At 42.2% G+C, this 18,545-nt stretch overlaps 1 protein-coding gene across 3 annotated transcripts in view; it reads right to left on the bottom strand.

Annotated features, from left to right (window-relative positions):
* mast3b (microtubule associated serine/threonine kinase 3b) overlaps positions 1-18,545 on the bottom strand; it is a 37,258-nt gene that overhangs the window by 5,940 nt on the left and 12,773 nt on the right. For all 3 annotated transcript variants that reach the window (XM_082507094.1, XM_082507095.1, XM_082507096.1), the window contains 17 exons: positions 16,254-16,326; positions 13,646-13,724; positions 11,154-11,311; positions 9,753-9,828; positions 9,267-9,476; positions 4,318-4,419; positions 3,967-4,099; positions 3,642-3,721; positions 2,913-3,010; positions 2,412-2,620; positions 2,065-2,203; positions 1,733-1,865; positions 1,462-1,627; positions 1,022-1,123; positions 708-830; positions 352-464; positions 90-256 (listed from right to left, as the gene is read on the bottom strand). In XM_082507094.1, the coding sequence (XP_082363220.1) occupies positions 90-256; positions 352-464; positions 708-830; positions 1,022-1,123; positions 1,462-1,627; positions 1,733-1,865; positions 2,065-2,203; positions 2,412-2,620; positions 2,913-3,010; positions 3,642-3,721; positions 3,967-4,099; positions 4,318-4,419; positions 9,267-9,476; positions 9,753-9,828; positions 11,154-11,311; positions 13,646-13,724; positions 16,254-16,326 (2,161 nt within the window). The remainder of the gene's footprint in view (positions 1-89; positions 257-351; positions 465-707; positions 831-1,021; positions 1,124-1,461; positions 1,628-1,732; positions 1,866-2,064; positions 2,204-2,411; positions 2,621-2,912; positions 3,011-3,641; positions 3,722-3,966; positions 4,100-4,317; positions 4,420-9,266; positions 9,477-9,752; positions 9,829-11,153; positions 11,312-13,645; positions 13,725-16,253; positions 16,327-18,545) is intronic.

Here is an 18,545-nt window from a genome sequence, read left to right as displayed (position 1 = left end):
ATTATATTATGAATACTATGAAACGTGCAAAAATACGAAAAAGAAACAAGAATAAAGAGGAATAGCAGGTGTCCACATCTTCTGTTTACCTGGCCATGCGTCCAGACTGCCTGTGCTCAGCACTGCCATCTGCTGGGCTTGGCGAGGCCCCGAGCCCTGCCGCATCCCCGTGGTCCTCTTTGTCCTCGCTGTGGCTGCGGTCGGAGGAGAAACTCAGGTTGGACGGTGTTGCCAGGTGTTCTGTGCTGCTGTAAACCTTGATGACAAACAGGTGAAAAGGTGTCAGTTAAGATCTGACTTTTCAAATTTTTTGGCACTCTTACAGCAGATTCTTACTGCAGCGGTCTTTACCTTGCTGAAGCGATGAGACCAGGAAGCAAACTGTCGGATTTCCAAGGAAGACTCTTCGTCGTTAGTTTCGTCGTCTTCGTCAGAGGCCAAATGATGATAGCGATCCAAACGAGCTGAATATGGCAAAAAGGGAAGATGCTCTCATTTAAGAGAAAGTCAAACTTCATGGTATAATCCCGAGAAAAACTCATCACTCTGCAGTTTTATCTTAGCTCGCCCGTATTATATTCCAGCTAAATTTAACCTGCATCCCATCTCCAACACCCACAATTATGGACAACGTTTTGCTCTCACTACCATGTGAAGTCAAGATTACACAGAAAAATAAACCACAAAGAGACTCAGCAGGAACTCACTGTCAAAGTAGCTGGTATCATCCTCGGCCTCCAGCTGAGGGATGAACTCGGCTTTCTGTCGGAGGAGTCCGTTCCAGTCCAGCCCCAAGAAGAAGGGGTGCTGCTTCACCTCTGAGGCTCCACCTAAAAACATTCAGTTAAACACTGGATTAGGATCAGGGTGAAACTCCTCTTGCAAACATGTTTACTTCATTCTTAGTTTCACTTTTTTAAAATTATTCAAATGTAATGTCCCCCTTGCTATAAACCTTGTTTTTCTGATTTAGCTGTACAGACCTGTATAAAAGATCCCTGCTGTAATTTATCAGCATTACCTGTTCCCAGCCGGTCCAAAGGGTTCTGCCTCAGCAGGCGGGTGATCAAATCCTGTGCATCAACAGGTAAGGCATCCTCTCCTTCAGGCCAAATGATTTCATCTGACAATCAGAGAAGATAATAAATAAAAGTACAAAATTAAATATTAATTAAAACCAAATTTACAGTCTTACAAAGACATTAAACAGCAAGTCAGAATGTTTGTGTTTGCCAAAGCATAAGCTTGCCCAGGACTGATGTGGTTAAGATTCTGAGAGTGAAGCAAAGTTGTAGACTTCTGTGCCTACGTCACTGCTTGTGTTTTCAATTCAAATAAAAGGAAAAAGAAACTAGTTTAACATAAAGATTTGATCTCAGTGGCTATTCTATGCTGTGATTCTATTTTTTTAAACCTGATGCTCGATTTTTAAGTAGAGAATTCATTCATTTCAAGACGTACCACTGACAACTTGTCCAAAAAGCTCTTCGGGAGTGTCTCCAAAAAACGGGACGCAGCCGACCAGAAATTCATAAAGGATGATCCCCATCGCCCACCAGTCCACTGGCTTCCCATAGCCCTGTCTGAGGATCACCTCTGGGGCAATGTACTCTGGAGTCCCACACACCTGAGGAAGTAAACCAGCAAACATCAGTTTGGATCAAGTGCCTCTACAATCACTGCTGTCCAAAAGTGACAGGTGATTCATCTCTTACACCTGAAGTTGTCTCACCTGCTTGTCAACAAACTCTCTTGTGTCTTTCTCTATGTGACCTTCATACAGGTTGGTCGTCATGTTCATCAGGCCGATTTTAGAGAGACCAAAGTCAGTCAGCTTGATGTGGCCCATAGATGTAATCAACAAACTGTTGGGGGAAAGAAGACGTCAGTGTAAGCGGCGCATTTTACAATTTGTCAAGAAAATGAGGATAAGGGCTGAATTACAGAAAAATCAAGACTCTACATGTGCCCGCTCACAGACCCAACTATGTCAACGGATCCTAATGAAAGCAAGAAAAGCAAGACGGAAGAGCTGAGTGAAGGTGATGTTGGAGATGTCCTTACTTGTCAGGTTTAAGATCCCGATGCACGATGCCGTAGTTGTGAAGGTACTCCAGAGCCAGGACCGTCTCAGCAAAATACATCCTGGACATTTCCACAGGCAGTGGGCCCATGTTTTTCAGCAGGTTGGCACAATCTCCACCTTAAAAGAACAGAACACCTTAAAAAACAACTAAAATCCCAGTAACAGCAGTGATCCTAACACACCAACTGTCCGAGGCAGTAATGCACAGACTCTTATTCTCAGACTCTCTGCATTGGCACTCACTGAAACCGGGTCTTGTTTAAGCTAAGCTAAAATGTTAGAGACATAAAACTGTAACAGCCCCCGCAGCCTCTCCCTTCTTTACCTTCTACATACTCCATGACCATGCAGAGGTGACGTCGTGTCTCAAACGAGCAGAACATGGAGACAACAAAGGGGTTCTCAGCAAAAGTTAGGATGTCCCGCTCCACAAACGCCTGCTGGATCTGGTTCCTCAGCACCAGGTTCTGACGGTTTATCTTTTTCATGGCAAAGCGCTGACGGGTCTCCTTGTGGCGAACCAGATACACCGCCCTGCCAAAAACCAAACAAACCTCATTAGCTCAATTACCTGGAAACGGGTAAAAGGCACAGTCACAGTGGCTCACAAAAACGTGCACAAAAAAGGTTGAAATTGAGGCAAACTGCATCAGAATAACAACAATAAAAACTACTTCCAACTAAATGTATTTTCCGCTTCCTGACACCATTTAATCTTTCATCTTAGCTTTGCGACACTTTGCAAATAAACAAAGTGTCGCAAACAAACAAACATCATTTCTAAGATGAAGCAGTGAAATGCAGTTAAACAGACTTGTGCTCTTACCCATAAGCTCCGTTACTTATGAGTTTGATGGTCTCAAAATCACTCTCAAGAGGTTTCCTTCGAGTTGGAGTCAGCGTCTGTGGGCTCTTATTCTGTGGCTGTTTACGCCCATGTGAAAAATTAAATAAGCAGACAGAAGCAATGCTGTGATTAATGCTGATTGCAGATTAAAAGCCAACTACTACTCCAAATACTAATTACACCTGCAATCTACTTAACCAAAATAACATTGATTTTAAATATTTTTGGCATCCTTTCACAATAAAAAGAGTCACCGTTTCCTGATCCTCTTTAAACACATTCAGCACAGCACGGTGGGCAGATCTGAAGAAGCGTGTGCACTTTTCATCTTTGGTAAATGGACTGATTCTACTTTACCTGAGCACTCAACATTAAATCATCTCCTCTCCCAGTATAAACACACTAAAATATAAATAATGGCTCCTAATAAATGTACAGCAGGGAACAGCGGCAGTGTGAACTCTTCCCTGCCACACACTGTCCAATACTGTACATTTATTAAGATCCATTATTTGAATTTTAGCATATTTCAATACTTGGTTTTTGTATTTATTCTAGTTATTTATACTGTTTTAGCTATTGTTTAATAGCACGCTGCATATACTGAGACCTAAGATGCTGTGTTTAATTTCTAACATGTCAAATGGTTGAATAAAGCTCAGCCTGAGTCTGTAATATTATTTGAACTTATTGAATTAGTCAGTTCACCTCCACAGAAGCATCTGTTTCCACTGACACTGACGCTGAGGGCGAGGGACTGGCATCATACTGTTCAAGCTGTACCATGTCTAGAAATAAAAGAAGAAGAGGCTTTAATTTGGGTTTCCAACATTTCTGCACCGATCACTTAAAAATGCAGTCTGCTCTTCATCTAAGTCAGGACTGTGTATTTGTTGCAGTATCATAAAGCATAATAATAATAATCACCTACTCGGGGCAGCATGTTACTTAACCCATGTCTGAAACAGGCTTTAAAAAAAACATCACATATGAGCCACATCACAGGCTTCGCTCGATAACTGATTAAATTTACCTTCTAACGGGTCGCGTGTGAGGCCCAGCTGGCTGATGATGTACCGCGGGATGTCGGTCTTGATTCCCTGGCCGACTTTGGCGTGGCCTTCTGCCGCTTCGAGTAGGTGGTAAAACTCTTCTGGATCAAACTCCTGTCACCAGCATCCAACAGCAGTGTAATTAATGCAGAGTGTCGGGAAACTGAAAGGCATCCAAGATGCCATTTGATTTACTACTAAAAATCCTAAACAAAGCTATGCGCAGAGCTGTCGGGGTAAGGTTGCCGACTCAGATCAGATTTGTGTTAATAAATGGCTGATTGTTGGAGATGACAAACTTGGTATTCGATTGACAAATTTAGGTAGCTTACCAGACATTCGAGGAGCCGAGCCGGTCGAGAGATTATGATGAGGATCTTTCTGACTAGCTGGGTGATGACGGTTACCTCTTCACTTTCAGAGCGCTCGTAGGCCTGGAAAACACAAGGAGCCATCAGGAGACTCAACTCAACAGATTTCCAGTTTCAGAGAGGGACTGCAGACGGTTTGGGTCTGAGCGGCAAAAACATGGCTTACATTTACGATAAAGTTTGACCAGTTATTTGTGTGAACATGAGGCGACTGTGATTAAAATGGCTTTAATTTAAAAATGTTAAAATCGCTGAACGAGCGTCTACATTTTAGTCACAACTTGATCTCTGTGCTTTTAATCCACCGTGGAGGTGCACAAAAGCAAAAACTGTGTCACTGTCATTTAATATTGAGAAACTGCATGTGCCAAAAGGATCATCAGGGATTATACAGTGGGGCAAAAAAGTATTTAGTCAGCCACCGATTGTGCAAGTTCCCCCACCTAAAATGATGACAGAGGTCAGTAATTTGCACCAGAGGTACACTTCAACTGTGAGAGACAGAATGTGAAAAAAAAATCCATGAATCCACATGGTAGGATTTGTAAAGAATTTATTCGTAAATCAGGGTGGAAAATAAGTATTTGGTCAATAACAAAAATACAACTCAGTACTTTGTAACATAACCTTTGTTGGCAATAACAGAGGTCAAATGTTTACTATAGGTCTTTACCAGGTTTGCACACACAGTAGCTGGTATTTTGGCCCATTCCTCCATGCAGATCTTCTCGAGAGCAGTGATGTTTTGGGCTGTCGCCGAGCAACACGGACTTTCAACTCCCGCCACAGATTTTCTATGGGGTTGAGGTCTGGAGACTGGCTAGGCCACTCCAGGACTTTCAAATGCTTCTTACGGAGCCACTCCTTTGTTGCCCGGGTGGTGTGTTTTGGATCATTGTCATGTTGGAAGACCCAGCCTCGTTTCATCTTCAAAGTTCTCACTGATGGAAGGAGGTTTTGGCTCAAAATCTCACGATACATGGCCCCATTCATTCTGTCCTTAACACGGATCAGTCGTCCTGTCCCCTTGGCAGAAAAACAGCCCCATAGCATGATGTTTCCAACCCCATGCTTCACAGTAGGTATGGTGTTCTTGGGATGCAACTCAGTATTCTTCTTCCTCCAAACACGACGAGTTGAGTTTATACCAAAAAGTTCTACTTTGGTTTCATCTGACCACATGACATTCTCCCAATCCTCTGCTGTATCATCCATGTGCTCTCTGGCAAACTTCAGACGGGCCTGGACATGCACTGGCTTCAGCAGCAGAACACGTCTGGCACTGCGGGATTTGATTCCCTGCCGTTGTAGTGTGTTACTGATGGTGACCTTTGTTACTTTGGTCCCAGCTCTCTGCAGGTCATTCACCAGGTCCCCCCCGTGTGGTTCTGGGATCTTTGCTCACCGTTCTCATGATCATTTTGACCCCACGGGATGAGATCTTGCGTGGAGCCCCAGATCGAGGGAGATTATCAGTGGTCTTGTATGTCTTCCATTTTCTGATGATTGCTCCCACAGTTGATTTTTTCACACCAAGCTGCTTGCCTATTGTAGATTCACTCTTCCCAGTCTGGTGCAGGTCTACAATACTTTTCCTGGTGTCCTTCGAAAGCTCTTTGGTCTTGGCCATGGCGGAGTTTGGAGTCTGACTGTTTGAGGCTGTGGACAGGTGTCTTTTATACAGATGATGAGTTCAAACAGGTGCCATTCATACAGGTAACGAGTGGGGGACAGAAAAGCTTCTTACAGACGACGTTACAGGTCTGTGAGAGCCAGAGATTTTCCTTGTTTGAGGTGACCAAATACTTATTTTCCACCCTAATTTACGAATAAATTCTTTACTTTCTTTACCATGTGGATTCATGGATTTTTTTTTTCACATTCTGTCTCTCACAGTTGAAGTGTACCTCTGGTGCAAATTACTGACCTCTGTCATCATTTTAAGTGGGGGAACTTGCACAATCGGTGGCTGACTAAATACCTTTTTTGCCCCACTGTATGTCTAAGGGAACCCTAACTGATCCAACAGGCAAGTACAGTTTATCACTATTAGCACCATTTCATCCACCCCTGAAAAAAAAGCTATAAAAAAAGAGAAATACAAGAACACTGCTTTATGGGGAAACAGTGAAATAAAAATAAATATAAAATTCTAAGGAAGTGGATAGGGCTTTAACAAAAACATGAAAACAGGTGCCGCCTGATAGAATTACATCAGAAATGACGCCACTTCAAACGAAGAGCAATTATCAGAATAATCCGCGGTGGGTGGGCGGAGTCTTCGTGAGTCATTTTCAGTTTCTTCTATAATAACAGAGAAACACCCTGTTCTGGTGACGATACAGCAGCACAGCACACTGTGTATTTGTGATCCAGTCATATGAGAGCTAATTGAAGCTTCCTGCACAACAAGACTATTACTAATCTCAGCCACCTGTCAAATATGAGGATACAGACTCAAGAAAGTGGCCCTAAAGGAAATGTTGCTACTACACCCGTCTACCAGCATTTCTGAAACATGAGATACTCTTTCACAATCTGCCAAGCTTCCTGTGGCTGTGATCGTCATTTCTGTCTACACTTAGGTTTGTGTGGATTATATTTTAACCTTCTGGTAGTGAGTGTAGTAATGTGTAAGTTAAGAAAGACAGCAGTTACTCAAACCTTACGGTCACAGGCTTTCTCCTGCCTGCTCTAAACTCTTGTTAAAGCTTTTCTGTTGTACGTAACTGTGATACAGGCCATGTCTGTGCCTGAAATCACTGCCTAGTGCTATCCATATTTACAGTGAGTACTGCTATACCGTACAAAGTGCAGTATCCCCACAGTTCCTCGTGATCAACACTGACGAACAAAAGAACAGATCGATGAGAAGACAAAGAAAAGTGGATTTTAAGACAAATGTACACAAAAATATTTAGCCAATAAACAGACATTATTTTTGCTACTTAACAGCTGAGCTGAAAGGGGAGGCTCTGACACAGAATCAGAGGATCAACAGTTAGCCCAGAACAGGCCTAAATGGGGGTAAATGGTAAAAGTTTTACGTATTTCCCGGAATGAAGAGGAATATCTTCATCAGATAATTAATGATGCTATCAAAAAGTGTTTTTGTTACTGTGCCCTATGACCTCCTATGCCGGACAGAAATCCTACTGTCTAGCACCTGGTCAGCCCTCTCAGGATTCTTTAACTGTTGTCAGAATCAGATGTAAATGTGCTGAAGGTGCTTTCAGCTACTGTGGTCCTGTTCTTTGGAACAAGCTGCCTGCTGACCTGAGATCAATTACAACTGTGTACAAATTCAAAAACAGACTTAAAACCTTTTCATTCACCCAGCCTTACAGGTGTTGTTGCTTTGTTGTTGTTTGTTGTTTTTATTTTGTTTTCACTGCCTTAAGGTATCATTTTTATGTTTTTGTCTTCTTCTTGAATTTACATGTAATCAAATGTAATCAATAAAATTGCTACTACTACAACACGTTTTTTTTGGCAAACTGGAAAGCTCTCCGGGTGGTTCAAAAAGGTCGTCCAGGAAATCGCTTCCTTACTGCAGGAACTTCAAACACCCGCTGTCTCAGAAAAGCCCCCAAAATTTTGCATGACTCATCACACCCAAATTATAATTAGTGTAAAGTGCTCTCATCAGGCAAGATAATAAAATCAAGGACAAATAGACTAGAAAAACATTTTGTACCCCACAGCCAATAAAGCATTAAATGCAGTTTAAGCATAGTTTGTAATTGTTATGATGGGACCAGAGCACAATCACAAACCCGAAGAAGTCCAGATATGGGAAATAGAGAGCAGTGAATGATTATTAATAATTGTTACTAAAATAGGCTATAGTCTTTATGTTTATATCCTTGCTCTCATTCCCCTTTATTGTATCTGTAACATGCAACTTCTGCCGGTGCTGTGCTACTGGAAACTGAATTTCCCGGAGGAACACACCCGAGGGATTAATAAAGTTTCATCTAATCTCTAACCTCTAATCTAGTCCAGAGCACTGTTCAGGTGTTTCTTTCACAAAGCTACTTTTTGTGCATTGCTTCCTGTAATGTACAAGATTTTTATAACAAATTAATAAAAAATGTGTCACTTTTCAGGCAACACCGCAGCCGTGTATCCACGTGGAGGGCTGGAGCCTGCGCAGCTGTCACAGGGTGAGACGCGGGACACCCCTTGGACATGTCCCCAGCCTGTCACAGGGCCCCCTGCATATACTGCATGACAAAGACCCAGAGAAAACTTTCTGGAAAAAACTGTTGCCCTTTTTAACAAAGTGGCCTTGGCACACAAATCAAGTCGTGCGTGTGTGTGCGTAAATATATGACATTTGCTCCACTGTGCGGGAACAGACTTATCAGTTCAGCTGGAAGTACAGAGAGTTAGCCGTGCCTGCTGTCTGAAAGCACGCAGAGAAACACGGGAAGAGGTTGCTATAGAAACTAACACAACATGCATAAGACCTGTGACAAAAGTGCCTCTCAGCATCACTGAAAATTTCCACTAAGAGATCTATTGTGTGTGCCGTTGGCTATCACTGGAGAGGCATGCCTGATTGCACATTTCACCGGGGCTCGATCAATCCTCTTTCAAAACGTCATCACACCCGAATTAAAGAGTTCAGCATCAGTTCATCAGCTGCTGCTTAAAACCAGAGAGAGCATTTGGCCTGCACCGCTTCTCTCATCAGTCCTGCAAAACCTCCAGTGTAACTGGAAAGCATTCACAGGTCTTTACTTGTTCCACATTTTGTCATGTGACAGCTTTGTTCCAAAATGGATTCAGTTAATTAATGACAAAATACTGGTGGTGGCCAGTTACCCCTCAGCTTCCTAGAAGATACACCTCAGCAGTGTGGATGCCTTTCAGATGCACCCTATGTCAGATTGAGGGATTCTCACCTCGTGTAGCAGCTTGTCTAGCTTCTCCTGCAGCTCAACAAAGTAACGAGAGGTAACCAGGCCGTTCTGGGACTTATCCAGACAGTCTCTGACCAGCTCCACCAACTGGTGCTGGATGAAGCCCAACACCCCGTCAGCCAGCCGGAGGGAGCTGTCTGGAGAGTAATGTGTGACAATCTCCAACAAGCGCTCCTCCATCTGGGCTGTGGCCTGCAGGGAGCACACAAACACAGAGTTAGAACAATTAAACGAGCACTGATAATCATTTTTTTAACCCCTCTCTACAGCAAATTAAAAAGAATTTCTCCAAATGTTGAAAAGTGGGCTTTAAAAGCTTGTTTAAAAGCATTTCTCCTTATTGAAACAAAACCAAAACCCAAAAAGGCTTCAGGACGCTCCACACAACAACAGGAGAAATGCAAAGTGTGTTTCTGGTTTGAATATGTCTTCGTTGAGAATGCAAAGTTACAGATATCCTGTACGTACCTTTGGAAAACGTTCTCTGTAAACATGGTTCATCATGACTATCTCATTATCGAAGGAAACACTTGATCGGCCCGGGCTACGAAAAAGCAAAACACAACAAATTAGTACATTGCAACTGATCAACACAGAGACATTTATTATTATTACTACTACACAGTTCATTGCATTTCTCTTCTAAGCTATTAAATGGCGATGAAGAGTGGTTATGTCATCGAGGCCATCGCAGTTCCCTCGAAATGGCCAGCAGTCAGTTTAGTTCAATCCAACCAACACACACACGTCGGCTCTTAACTAATAGCCTGAGTGTGACTGAACGAGGGTTTTGAGGTCAGCATCAACGATACTTTTGATGTCAGCCTGCGAGACAACATTCAGGTTTGGTGGCTCTTAAGCTGCTTAAGCTCCAATCAAGGTGGATTTCACTGTCAGGTTTTGATGTTTCACTTTAAGATGCTTCCGTACCGGCAGCAGCAGAGGTTTCTTCTAGCCAAAACTGTGTGAATCATCGACATCAAATAATTAGTCACTCGCTGCAGCACCACTCCAGCATTGAGGCCAAAGGGAAGGTGTATTTTTACAGAGAAATCTTGCTTGATGAAGCTTCAAACAGAACAGATGGAGGGAAAACCTATCACTTGCAAACAGACTCCCAGAGTCTTTTTTTTTCTTCTTCTTGTCATAAAAGACGCCTCTGTTTTACTGGATGGCTTCTGCCCAACACACACTGCTGCAAAGCTCGCTGCAGTTCGCCGCATCAGACACCCACCACCCTCGACTACAGTTCAGCAGCTATGAGACGATGATCCCCGAGGCGCTCTGTTAGCTAGCACGCCCACGCGCGGCACACCATGGTGCCAGAACACAGAGCACTCAGGCACTGCACAAACAGCACGGAGCAGAGCCAACAGACAAAAGTTGTCAAAAACGCACCGCTTTGCAGTCAGATCTCCACCTGCCTGCCGGCCAACGGGCATGTGCGATCAATCGGAGGCAGCTGAGGTGCCAAAACTGGCGCTTGAAGGCGTCTTCAAATCTGACAGTCTATAAATGATACAACAGCGCTCGTGTTCTGTAGTCGCTGTCCAAAGTTAATCTGAAATGTAGATAGTTAATCCTTTCGGACGGATTACTGCATTTAATCTGTGTGAAACATTACATGTTTTTAATTTGATGGTAGAACAAGAAACAATCTGAACAAAACAGACAGGAGGCTGTGAGAGGTTCTCCCATCTCCGTGTGGATCCTTCCGTCGGTGTCAGAAGGTCGTCTTAAAATAGTGATCCTGTCATTACTTTACACTTTATGTTTTCAGTAACTGAATAAATAACTAAAAATGGCTACCCTAAACAAAGTTTAATTGCACGTTTTTTTAGTTTGTTCAGTTCTGTGTCAATTATCCACCTGAGGCTCCGAGACCGCGGTCGTACCACCGGCGAGGGCCGTCCGTCCTCGTCTGTTATGCTGTCTGTGCTGCGGAAGTGCTTGAAGATGAAGTGAGGCTCGTCTTGTGTCGGCTGGTAGGGAAGCTGGTGGAGACGCTCCTGGGACGAGGAGGAGGACTGCGCACACAGAAAGAAATTAATCAAATGTCTTGAAGGATGTTCAATCATCAAGGTAAACAAACCCCAGAAAGTTGATTCTGTTCATCTACATGTTGCGGTTTCAGTGGGAGAAACGTTTTATCACTCAGCCAAGTGACTTGCAGCTGACTGCAGGTTTCCCCAACCTTATAAACACTACATAGTGACCGAAACTGGCACCATTGACTAACAATGGGTCGTGAGGTCAGTTTCATCATCATTAATATGCAAATTGTCATGAGCTGAAGTTTCTCCCGCTGAAAACTCTGCGTTCAGATGAAAAGAATCAAGTTTCTTGGAATCCATCAAATAAGAAAAATACATCTATTTTCACATTTAATACTGAGCTTCTTTTGAGGCTGATTTAACCAAAACAACGAGCAGTATCTCTTCAGCCCTTCTGAGCTACTTGTTTTGACATTTGAATAAATGTTAAAGTATCCAAATCTTTACTTCCGACCCATCATCTTGTGCAGTGCTTCTAAAGAGTGGGAAAATATTTAAATGAACTCAAAAATGACTTAAGACTGAAAATCCCCGAGAAAGGATCTTCACCTCAACACTACAAAAGCCCAACAGCTTCCCAAACTGGCAAAGATTTGCTGCTGTGTTCACGATTAGTAAGTGCAAGCTAAGCCAGCTTTACATGTTGCAATACGCAGCATCGGCCCTGTAACCACTGCGGGCTGCTTTCGCAAAAGAAGAAAAACAACTAATGTTGCAATTTGCCGGTCTGCTTTTCAGGTGGCATCACTCAACAAGGTAGGCTGCTAAGACTGAAGATCACAAACGGGTTCAGGCAAGTCGGGCAAAGCAAAGGACAACAGCAAACTGAAATTGGTTCTGCATTGTGAGCCTGACTTAAAGGATCATCGAAGGGGAAAAAATAAAATTAAAGCTAAGCTCGTCTTACTAGGCAAGCACAGGCCTACGCATGTGCTGCGTTCTGGCTTCACTCGGGTTTCAAACCCTGCTCTCCCATGAGAAGGTGCTCTTTTCCTTTGCAGTACTGTGATTTTCTGCTTGGACAATCTTTATTCTTTGTATTTTACTGGCTCTACAACAGACTGACGACCTGTCCGAGGTGTACCCTGCCTCTTGCACTATGATAGCTAAAATAGGCTCCAGACCACCTGCAACCCTGAACTGGATACTGATGGATGGATGGATGGATGCACTACTTCAGTGAGAGTAACTGAATCTGGAAAGATCTGTGATATGCTATGAAACATAAGAGTCTAGTTTCTTTTCAGACCAGCTGAAAAACAACACACTGAAAGGTTATAATTGTTTAAAAGACATAACGAATGAACTCAGTGATGTAAAATAATTCCACATAGCATCTTTCAGATCAGAATATTCCACTTATGCATTCTCATAAAATAGATCAGGCACCTGTGAAGATTTGCCCGAAATCCAAATTCACAATGTATATGAATTTAGGTGACCAAAAAACCAAAAGCCTACAGAGGCATTATTATTATTATTTGCAGTCATCTTCCATGTCTACCGAGGCAGAGAGTAACATCTTTTCAAGCAAAATAGGGGACGGTGTCTGTTGCCGGCAATCTGTTTCATTTTGCGGTCCATGTGTCGTGAACAGAACGGGGCCAGAGGGACAGCATCTGCGAAGTCTCTTTCTAAAGCCTCAGTATAAAGAGGGCAGCGGGGGCCACTGAAGAGCCCTTTTGTCCCCACTGACCTCTGGGGCTATGCCTGGGTCGGCCCAATAAACCTCCTTATTAGAGCTTCACACAGCAGACTTTCAAAGACTTGGCAGACTGCCGCCATTACGAACTGTTCATCTGACTGCCGTCTGGTGACATCATCCAGTAAATACAATTATGGCTTTATTCTGCAATAAGACAATTCGCAGTCTTTTAAAAACATCTGGTTGAATCACTGTGACATCCTGTTGCTCAAAAATGCTGTTTAAAGCTACCAAACACTAATGTCTCAGTGTACTGTTAATGTGATGTTATGATGTTTTGTGTTTTTAATAAAGGCTGTCAAAAAAAATAAAAAGTTCCTGAAATTATTTAAATTTCCTTCCCCTCCTCTCCTCATTAATATGCATCCACGCAGACTGTGTGTGTGTGTTACTTCTTACACCGAGTTCCACAGACTTGGAGAATGACTCACTGAAGCAGACGATGGAGGAAAACAATTAGCGGTTTGTCATCATCAGTCTTGGCATTCACTGTCCCTTATTGCATAAACCAATGTGCTATTTGGGCTGAGTGAGGTGTTAGAATCGCCTGGCTGCCATGTTGTGACCGGGGGACGATGGCGCCATTTTTCCGGGTGTCTTACCGAGACGGTGGAGCTCGGCGGATTGGTTCCATAGCCAGACGAAGGGAGGGACGCCAGGGACCATCGTCGGCCCTCGGCTCTGAGGGAAGCAGACATGCATGTTACATAAGCCTCAGCGGCATAGGCATTAGTTAGCATTTCATAGCATTTCATATGTGAAACCTGTTACATAACAGACAACGGAGGTGTCCTGTGACTACATGAGCATGAAATTTATGTCTTTTCCCCCCCACATATATATATCTAAAAATATAAATGCCCATTTCTCCCTCCCTCCCTCACTTTCTCTCATCACTTGATTTCAATAATCAAGCAATAAGAATTTATGAAGGACAAATATTTTTTGTGTAAAACACACGACAGAAAAGTTTAGACATAAAGACAGGGTGCAAGAATTGGAGAAGAAGCTACCTGTCCGCGCGAGCCAAGTGGCTGCGATCACGACAGCAACGGAAAGAAGGACAAGAAAAAAAAGAAAACAAGAAAGAGAAAAGCAGAGAAGTGAGTTTCAGTGAGTTTTAAGAGTCTTGCACAAATGAACCTGTGACCTCTGGCATTCGGCTGAGGGATTAGTACTGACAATGTTGCCTTCCTTGCCACTTTTCATTTGTCCAGATACAAAGAGTGGAGAGCAAACTAAATTAATTTGAGGATGTGTGTTACATAACAGGAAGAGCCCTTCACTTCAAAGCTGGAAAGAACGAACCTGCAGATTGGACTGTACAGCTGCAAAAAAGGGTGGCGGTGGGAGTATGTTTATGTTATTTGGCATTTGCACGCAGAGAAATGATGCAAGGACTGCACTAAACTTTCACACAGATTGTATGGAGAATCAAGTGCAGCTGCATAGGCTGAGTGGCAAACTTCAAGAGCAGGGCTTTTCCTGCTTAGGCAGAGAGTTTTAGCCTGAGCCAAAGGAAAATCACCAGCATCAACACGCTTTAGTTTATCAAATCACACAAAAATACTGCAAAGGCGTCTGTCGTATAACGTAGCAGAAACTCGTTGCCTTTTTCCCCCCTTAAGAAAAAAAGCATACAACCCTGACAAATAGTGTTAAATAGATCGGGACAGATTTAGTAAATTAATAAAAAGCTTTGACTGCCACAAAAACAACAACAGCAAACGGATTATACTCATGAATCTCTTCTTCCACTAAAGGGTCTCATTAAATGGTGACAACAGGACAACCAGAGCTTCACGCAGTAACAAAAAGAGTTCTCTTCATGGCTGTGAGTCTATTTTATTGCAGCACAGTGACGGTTAGGAATAGATATATGACACAGGATGAGATAATAAGAAAAGTATCGCACAACAATTTATTATCGGCATGAATTTAGAGTCAAGTCTAAGTTCAGCTTATCAAGATAAGTCGAGGGCCATTCCTGTGTATATGAAATTTTTTTTTTTTAAAAGACATTAACTGACCTTTAATTTGACTGGCTTTTTATACAACAGGAGGAAATCTAAATATTTAATGAATAAATATTTACCTAGTGCCTGTTATTTTGTTGGCAAGCTATGATGTGTTCTCAGAGCAGTCCACAGCACCTGAACCTGCTTATAAGTTTTTAATGACTGTTCTCGGGTGTCTTTAAGGTACTGCCTCACTTGTCGGCTACGCACGCCTGGAGCGAGACAAGCATGTTGCCATGGGAACCGGGCTGAATGATGCGTGAGTAAGGGGGGGTACCCTCCATCTGACTTCACTCATCCTGCCGAGGAGTCTGCAGCGTTAAGGATGGTGGGGAGCGCTCCCGGCTGAGTCAGCCTCAGTCACCTTTCTGCTGTTTTCCTCTCGCTGCTTTTATGAAGACCGTGATCCTGTGTTAGCTTTTTTTTTAGTCATTTTTTTAAGTGTGTACTTTTCTGATTTGGATTCACAGTAATAAATCACAAAGACGTAAGGCTAAACAATGGCCCAGGTGATTCAGAGATCAAAAAACGACTACCTAACTCAATTCAGTTTTATTTATATAGTACCAATTCAAATCAACAGCTGCCTCAGAGGACATATCGTCAGGGGAGACAATGTAAAGACCCTCAAATATTAGTAAGAAACCCCAACAACTACACGACCCCCTACGTGTAGTGGGAAAGAAAAGCTTTCTTTTAACAAGAAGAAAACTTTGACAGGTGGTTTCTTCTTCTTAAAAGGGGAAAACCAGACTAAAGTTGACTTGACTGATGTGCTAGCACCATTAACTTCGACCACTGTTGACCCTTGACATCATCCTCTACCAGCACAATCCCAACAACCTTCACTGTAAGAGTTGCCAGTTCCAGGAACTTCAAAAATACATCATAAAGCGATTGATTTTAATTATATCTTTAAAAATACTCACTTGTTGTTGTGCTGATTTTACTTTGTATACAAGTGTAATATGATGGATTTTATGGTTCAAACTTTTAATCGAATGACACATGACCTTTTTACTTTTAAGTTTCATTGCAGTATTTCTGCCACATTCAACATGTGGCTTTCTCTTAACAGCAGTGATGCTGATTAATGTCCATCATCCAACAGAATACAAGCATGATTAAAAACGGCAATAAAGCAAACACTAAACTCCAGGGGAACAATTTTTAAGAAGCATTGCCGACATACCTTCGGGCAAATGGAAAGTTGAGGAAGGCACTGGTCGACACATTTCGTGGACTGTCTAAAGGACTGCTGGCGGCTGAAAGACATAAAAACATAAATGAAAGTTAGCACTGTAATAACATACGAGAAAATGGAACGGAAAACAGATAACATCATGTTTATGCAGTAACCTATCATCAGTGCAAAACTAGCACGAATGGTCCAACATATCATTTTGATATTACTTTTTCAAATGTTGCTTCCAGTCTACTAAGGCTCTCGATTCATGGAGAAGCCTCATCCTGCTTGGCTTTGTTTGAGTCTGCAGATTTGGGTACACTAGAGACCATAGTGTGTTTACATGCGAGTGTTGAGTGCCCAATTAGAGTGCGACTGCACTCCATTATTAGCTCATCCTTAGCGTGATTGAGTTCAAAAGGAAGCACAGCTACATGCTGCTGTTATGAGGATACGAACGTTATTTTTTCCTGCTGCTTCATTGCATTCAGGGGCTTTAGAGCATCTGCTGCTGATTTCGAAAGCAGGAGGGCAACATCAAGCATCTCAGTATCTCCTGTCCCTTAACTAGGTTACAATTTCATGAAAATTGCTATTTTATGGCCTTCAAACTGAGTTATCTTTGGTATTTTTCATAAATTCATCTAAAGAAATTAGAAAATATTGTGTTTCTTACAAGGCAGCTCGTAACAAAGTGTTAAAGATACAACTTAAAACTAGTTCTTCACTAAGTTCTCTGTTATTTGTAGACTCAACAGTGATTCTTCTTTTTTTCTTTTTTTAGAAGACAAGACGAGAATTCAACCCTGGCAAACAGCAGCCCCCATCTGTCTATCTGTGATGTTAGGCTGAAAATAATTAAGGTGGGAAGCAATACAGATGCCAGCTGGGTGAACAAATGCTGTTCTGCAGCACTTGATGTAGAAAATTAACGGTTGTAGTCAGTATTTTTCAGACTTGTAGACTAGTCGACTAGTCTGAAATACAAACAAATAAGTGGTCGGCAGTCTTTCACGACAGAACTTAGAAAACACGCCGATATGGAACATATCGAAGAAAAACACGAGGTCATTTTAAATTTGAGCAGCAACACATCACCAAAAGTTTGGAGGGGGCCATATTTACCACTTTTGGTTGCTTTTCATTTGTGTAGGAAAGCTTAGGGACCTTTAGGGAGTTGTGTTTGTTATTTTTGGCAATGCTCACTGCTGAAGCAAATAAATGGTTGCTTAGCACTTTAAAAGATACTACTGTTTGTGTTCTTTCTTGGGTGGTGCGTGAGTGGGGCCAATTTCTTGTTGCGTTCAATACACGCCTAGACTAAGAACGTAACAGTAGCATCTGCTCTTCTTTTAACAACAGTGTGAAACCGTCTGGGAACTGAGAACACCAGCTGTTGGACTTTTGGGAGAGCAATGTTGTCCAGTTCTTGTCTGACACAGGATTATGTTTGCTCAACAGTCTTGACTCTTGTTCAGTGTATTTTTCATCTCATGATGCACAAAATATTTTCCAGTGATGAAAGGTCTGGACTGCAGGCCGGTCAGTTCAGCACCCAGCTCTTGTACTATGAAAAGCAAGTGGTTGTAGGAGAAAGATGTACTCTGGATGAAAGCAAACGTTGATTTAAAACTTGTTAATACTTTTTAAGACTGATGGTGCCTTTCCATGGATTTCTAAAATAATTTCAAATTATGATTTATCTGATCACAAAACAGCTTTCCACTTTGGCCCAAACCATTTTAAATGAGCTTTGTCCCAAAGAAGACAGTGTTGTTTCTCAATCGTGTTCACATATGGCTTTGCCCATGTAGTGATTTCCATGACAGAATCATGCCTGTTTTTAAAGCAGTGCTGGCTCAGGGCCAGAAAATCGCAGGAATCTAATATTGATTTTTTTACCTTTGCCTTACACACAGAAATTTCTCCAGATTCTTTGACTCTTTTGACAATATTATGTACTGTAGATGATGATATATTTGAAAGTCTATGTAATTTTAGGTTGAGGAACATTATTAAGAAATTCTTTCACAATTTCTAGATGCGTTTTTTGCCAAATGATGAACCTCTGCCCATCTTTGTTTCAGGGAAACTTTAAGATGCTCTTTTTATACCCAATCGTGTTACTTGCCAATTACCCTAATTAGTTACAAAATGTTCCTCCAGCTGCTTCATATTAGTACCACTCACTTTTCCAGCCTTATGTTGCTGCTGTCCCAGCTCTTTTAAAATACGTCACTGCCATCAAATTCAAAATAAGCTCTGATTTTTTGCCACGAAACAGTAAAATGTCTCACT

Source organism: Aulonocara stuartgranti (assembly GCF_965226115.1).
Source record: "Aulonocara stuartgranti genome assembly, chromosome: 15".
NCBI classification, from domain to species: Eukaryota; Metazoa; Chordata; class Actinopteri; order Cichliformes; family Cichlidae; genus Aulonocara; species Aulonocara stuartgranti.
Note: the sequence above shows the minus strand (reverse complement) of the source record. Positions and strands in the feature narration are given on the sequence as shown.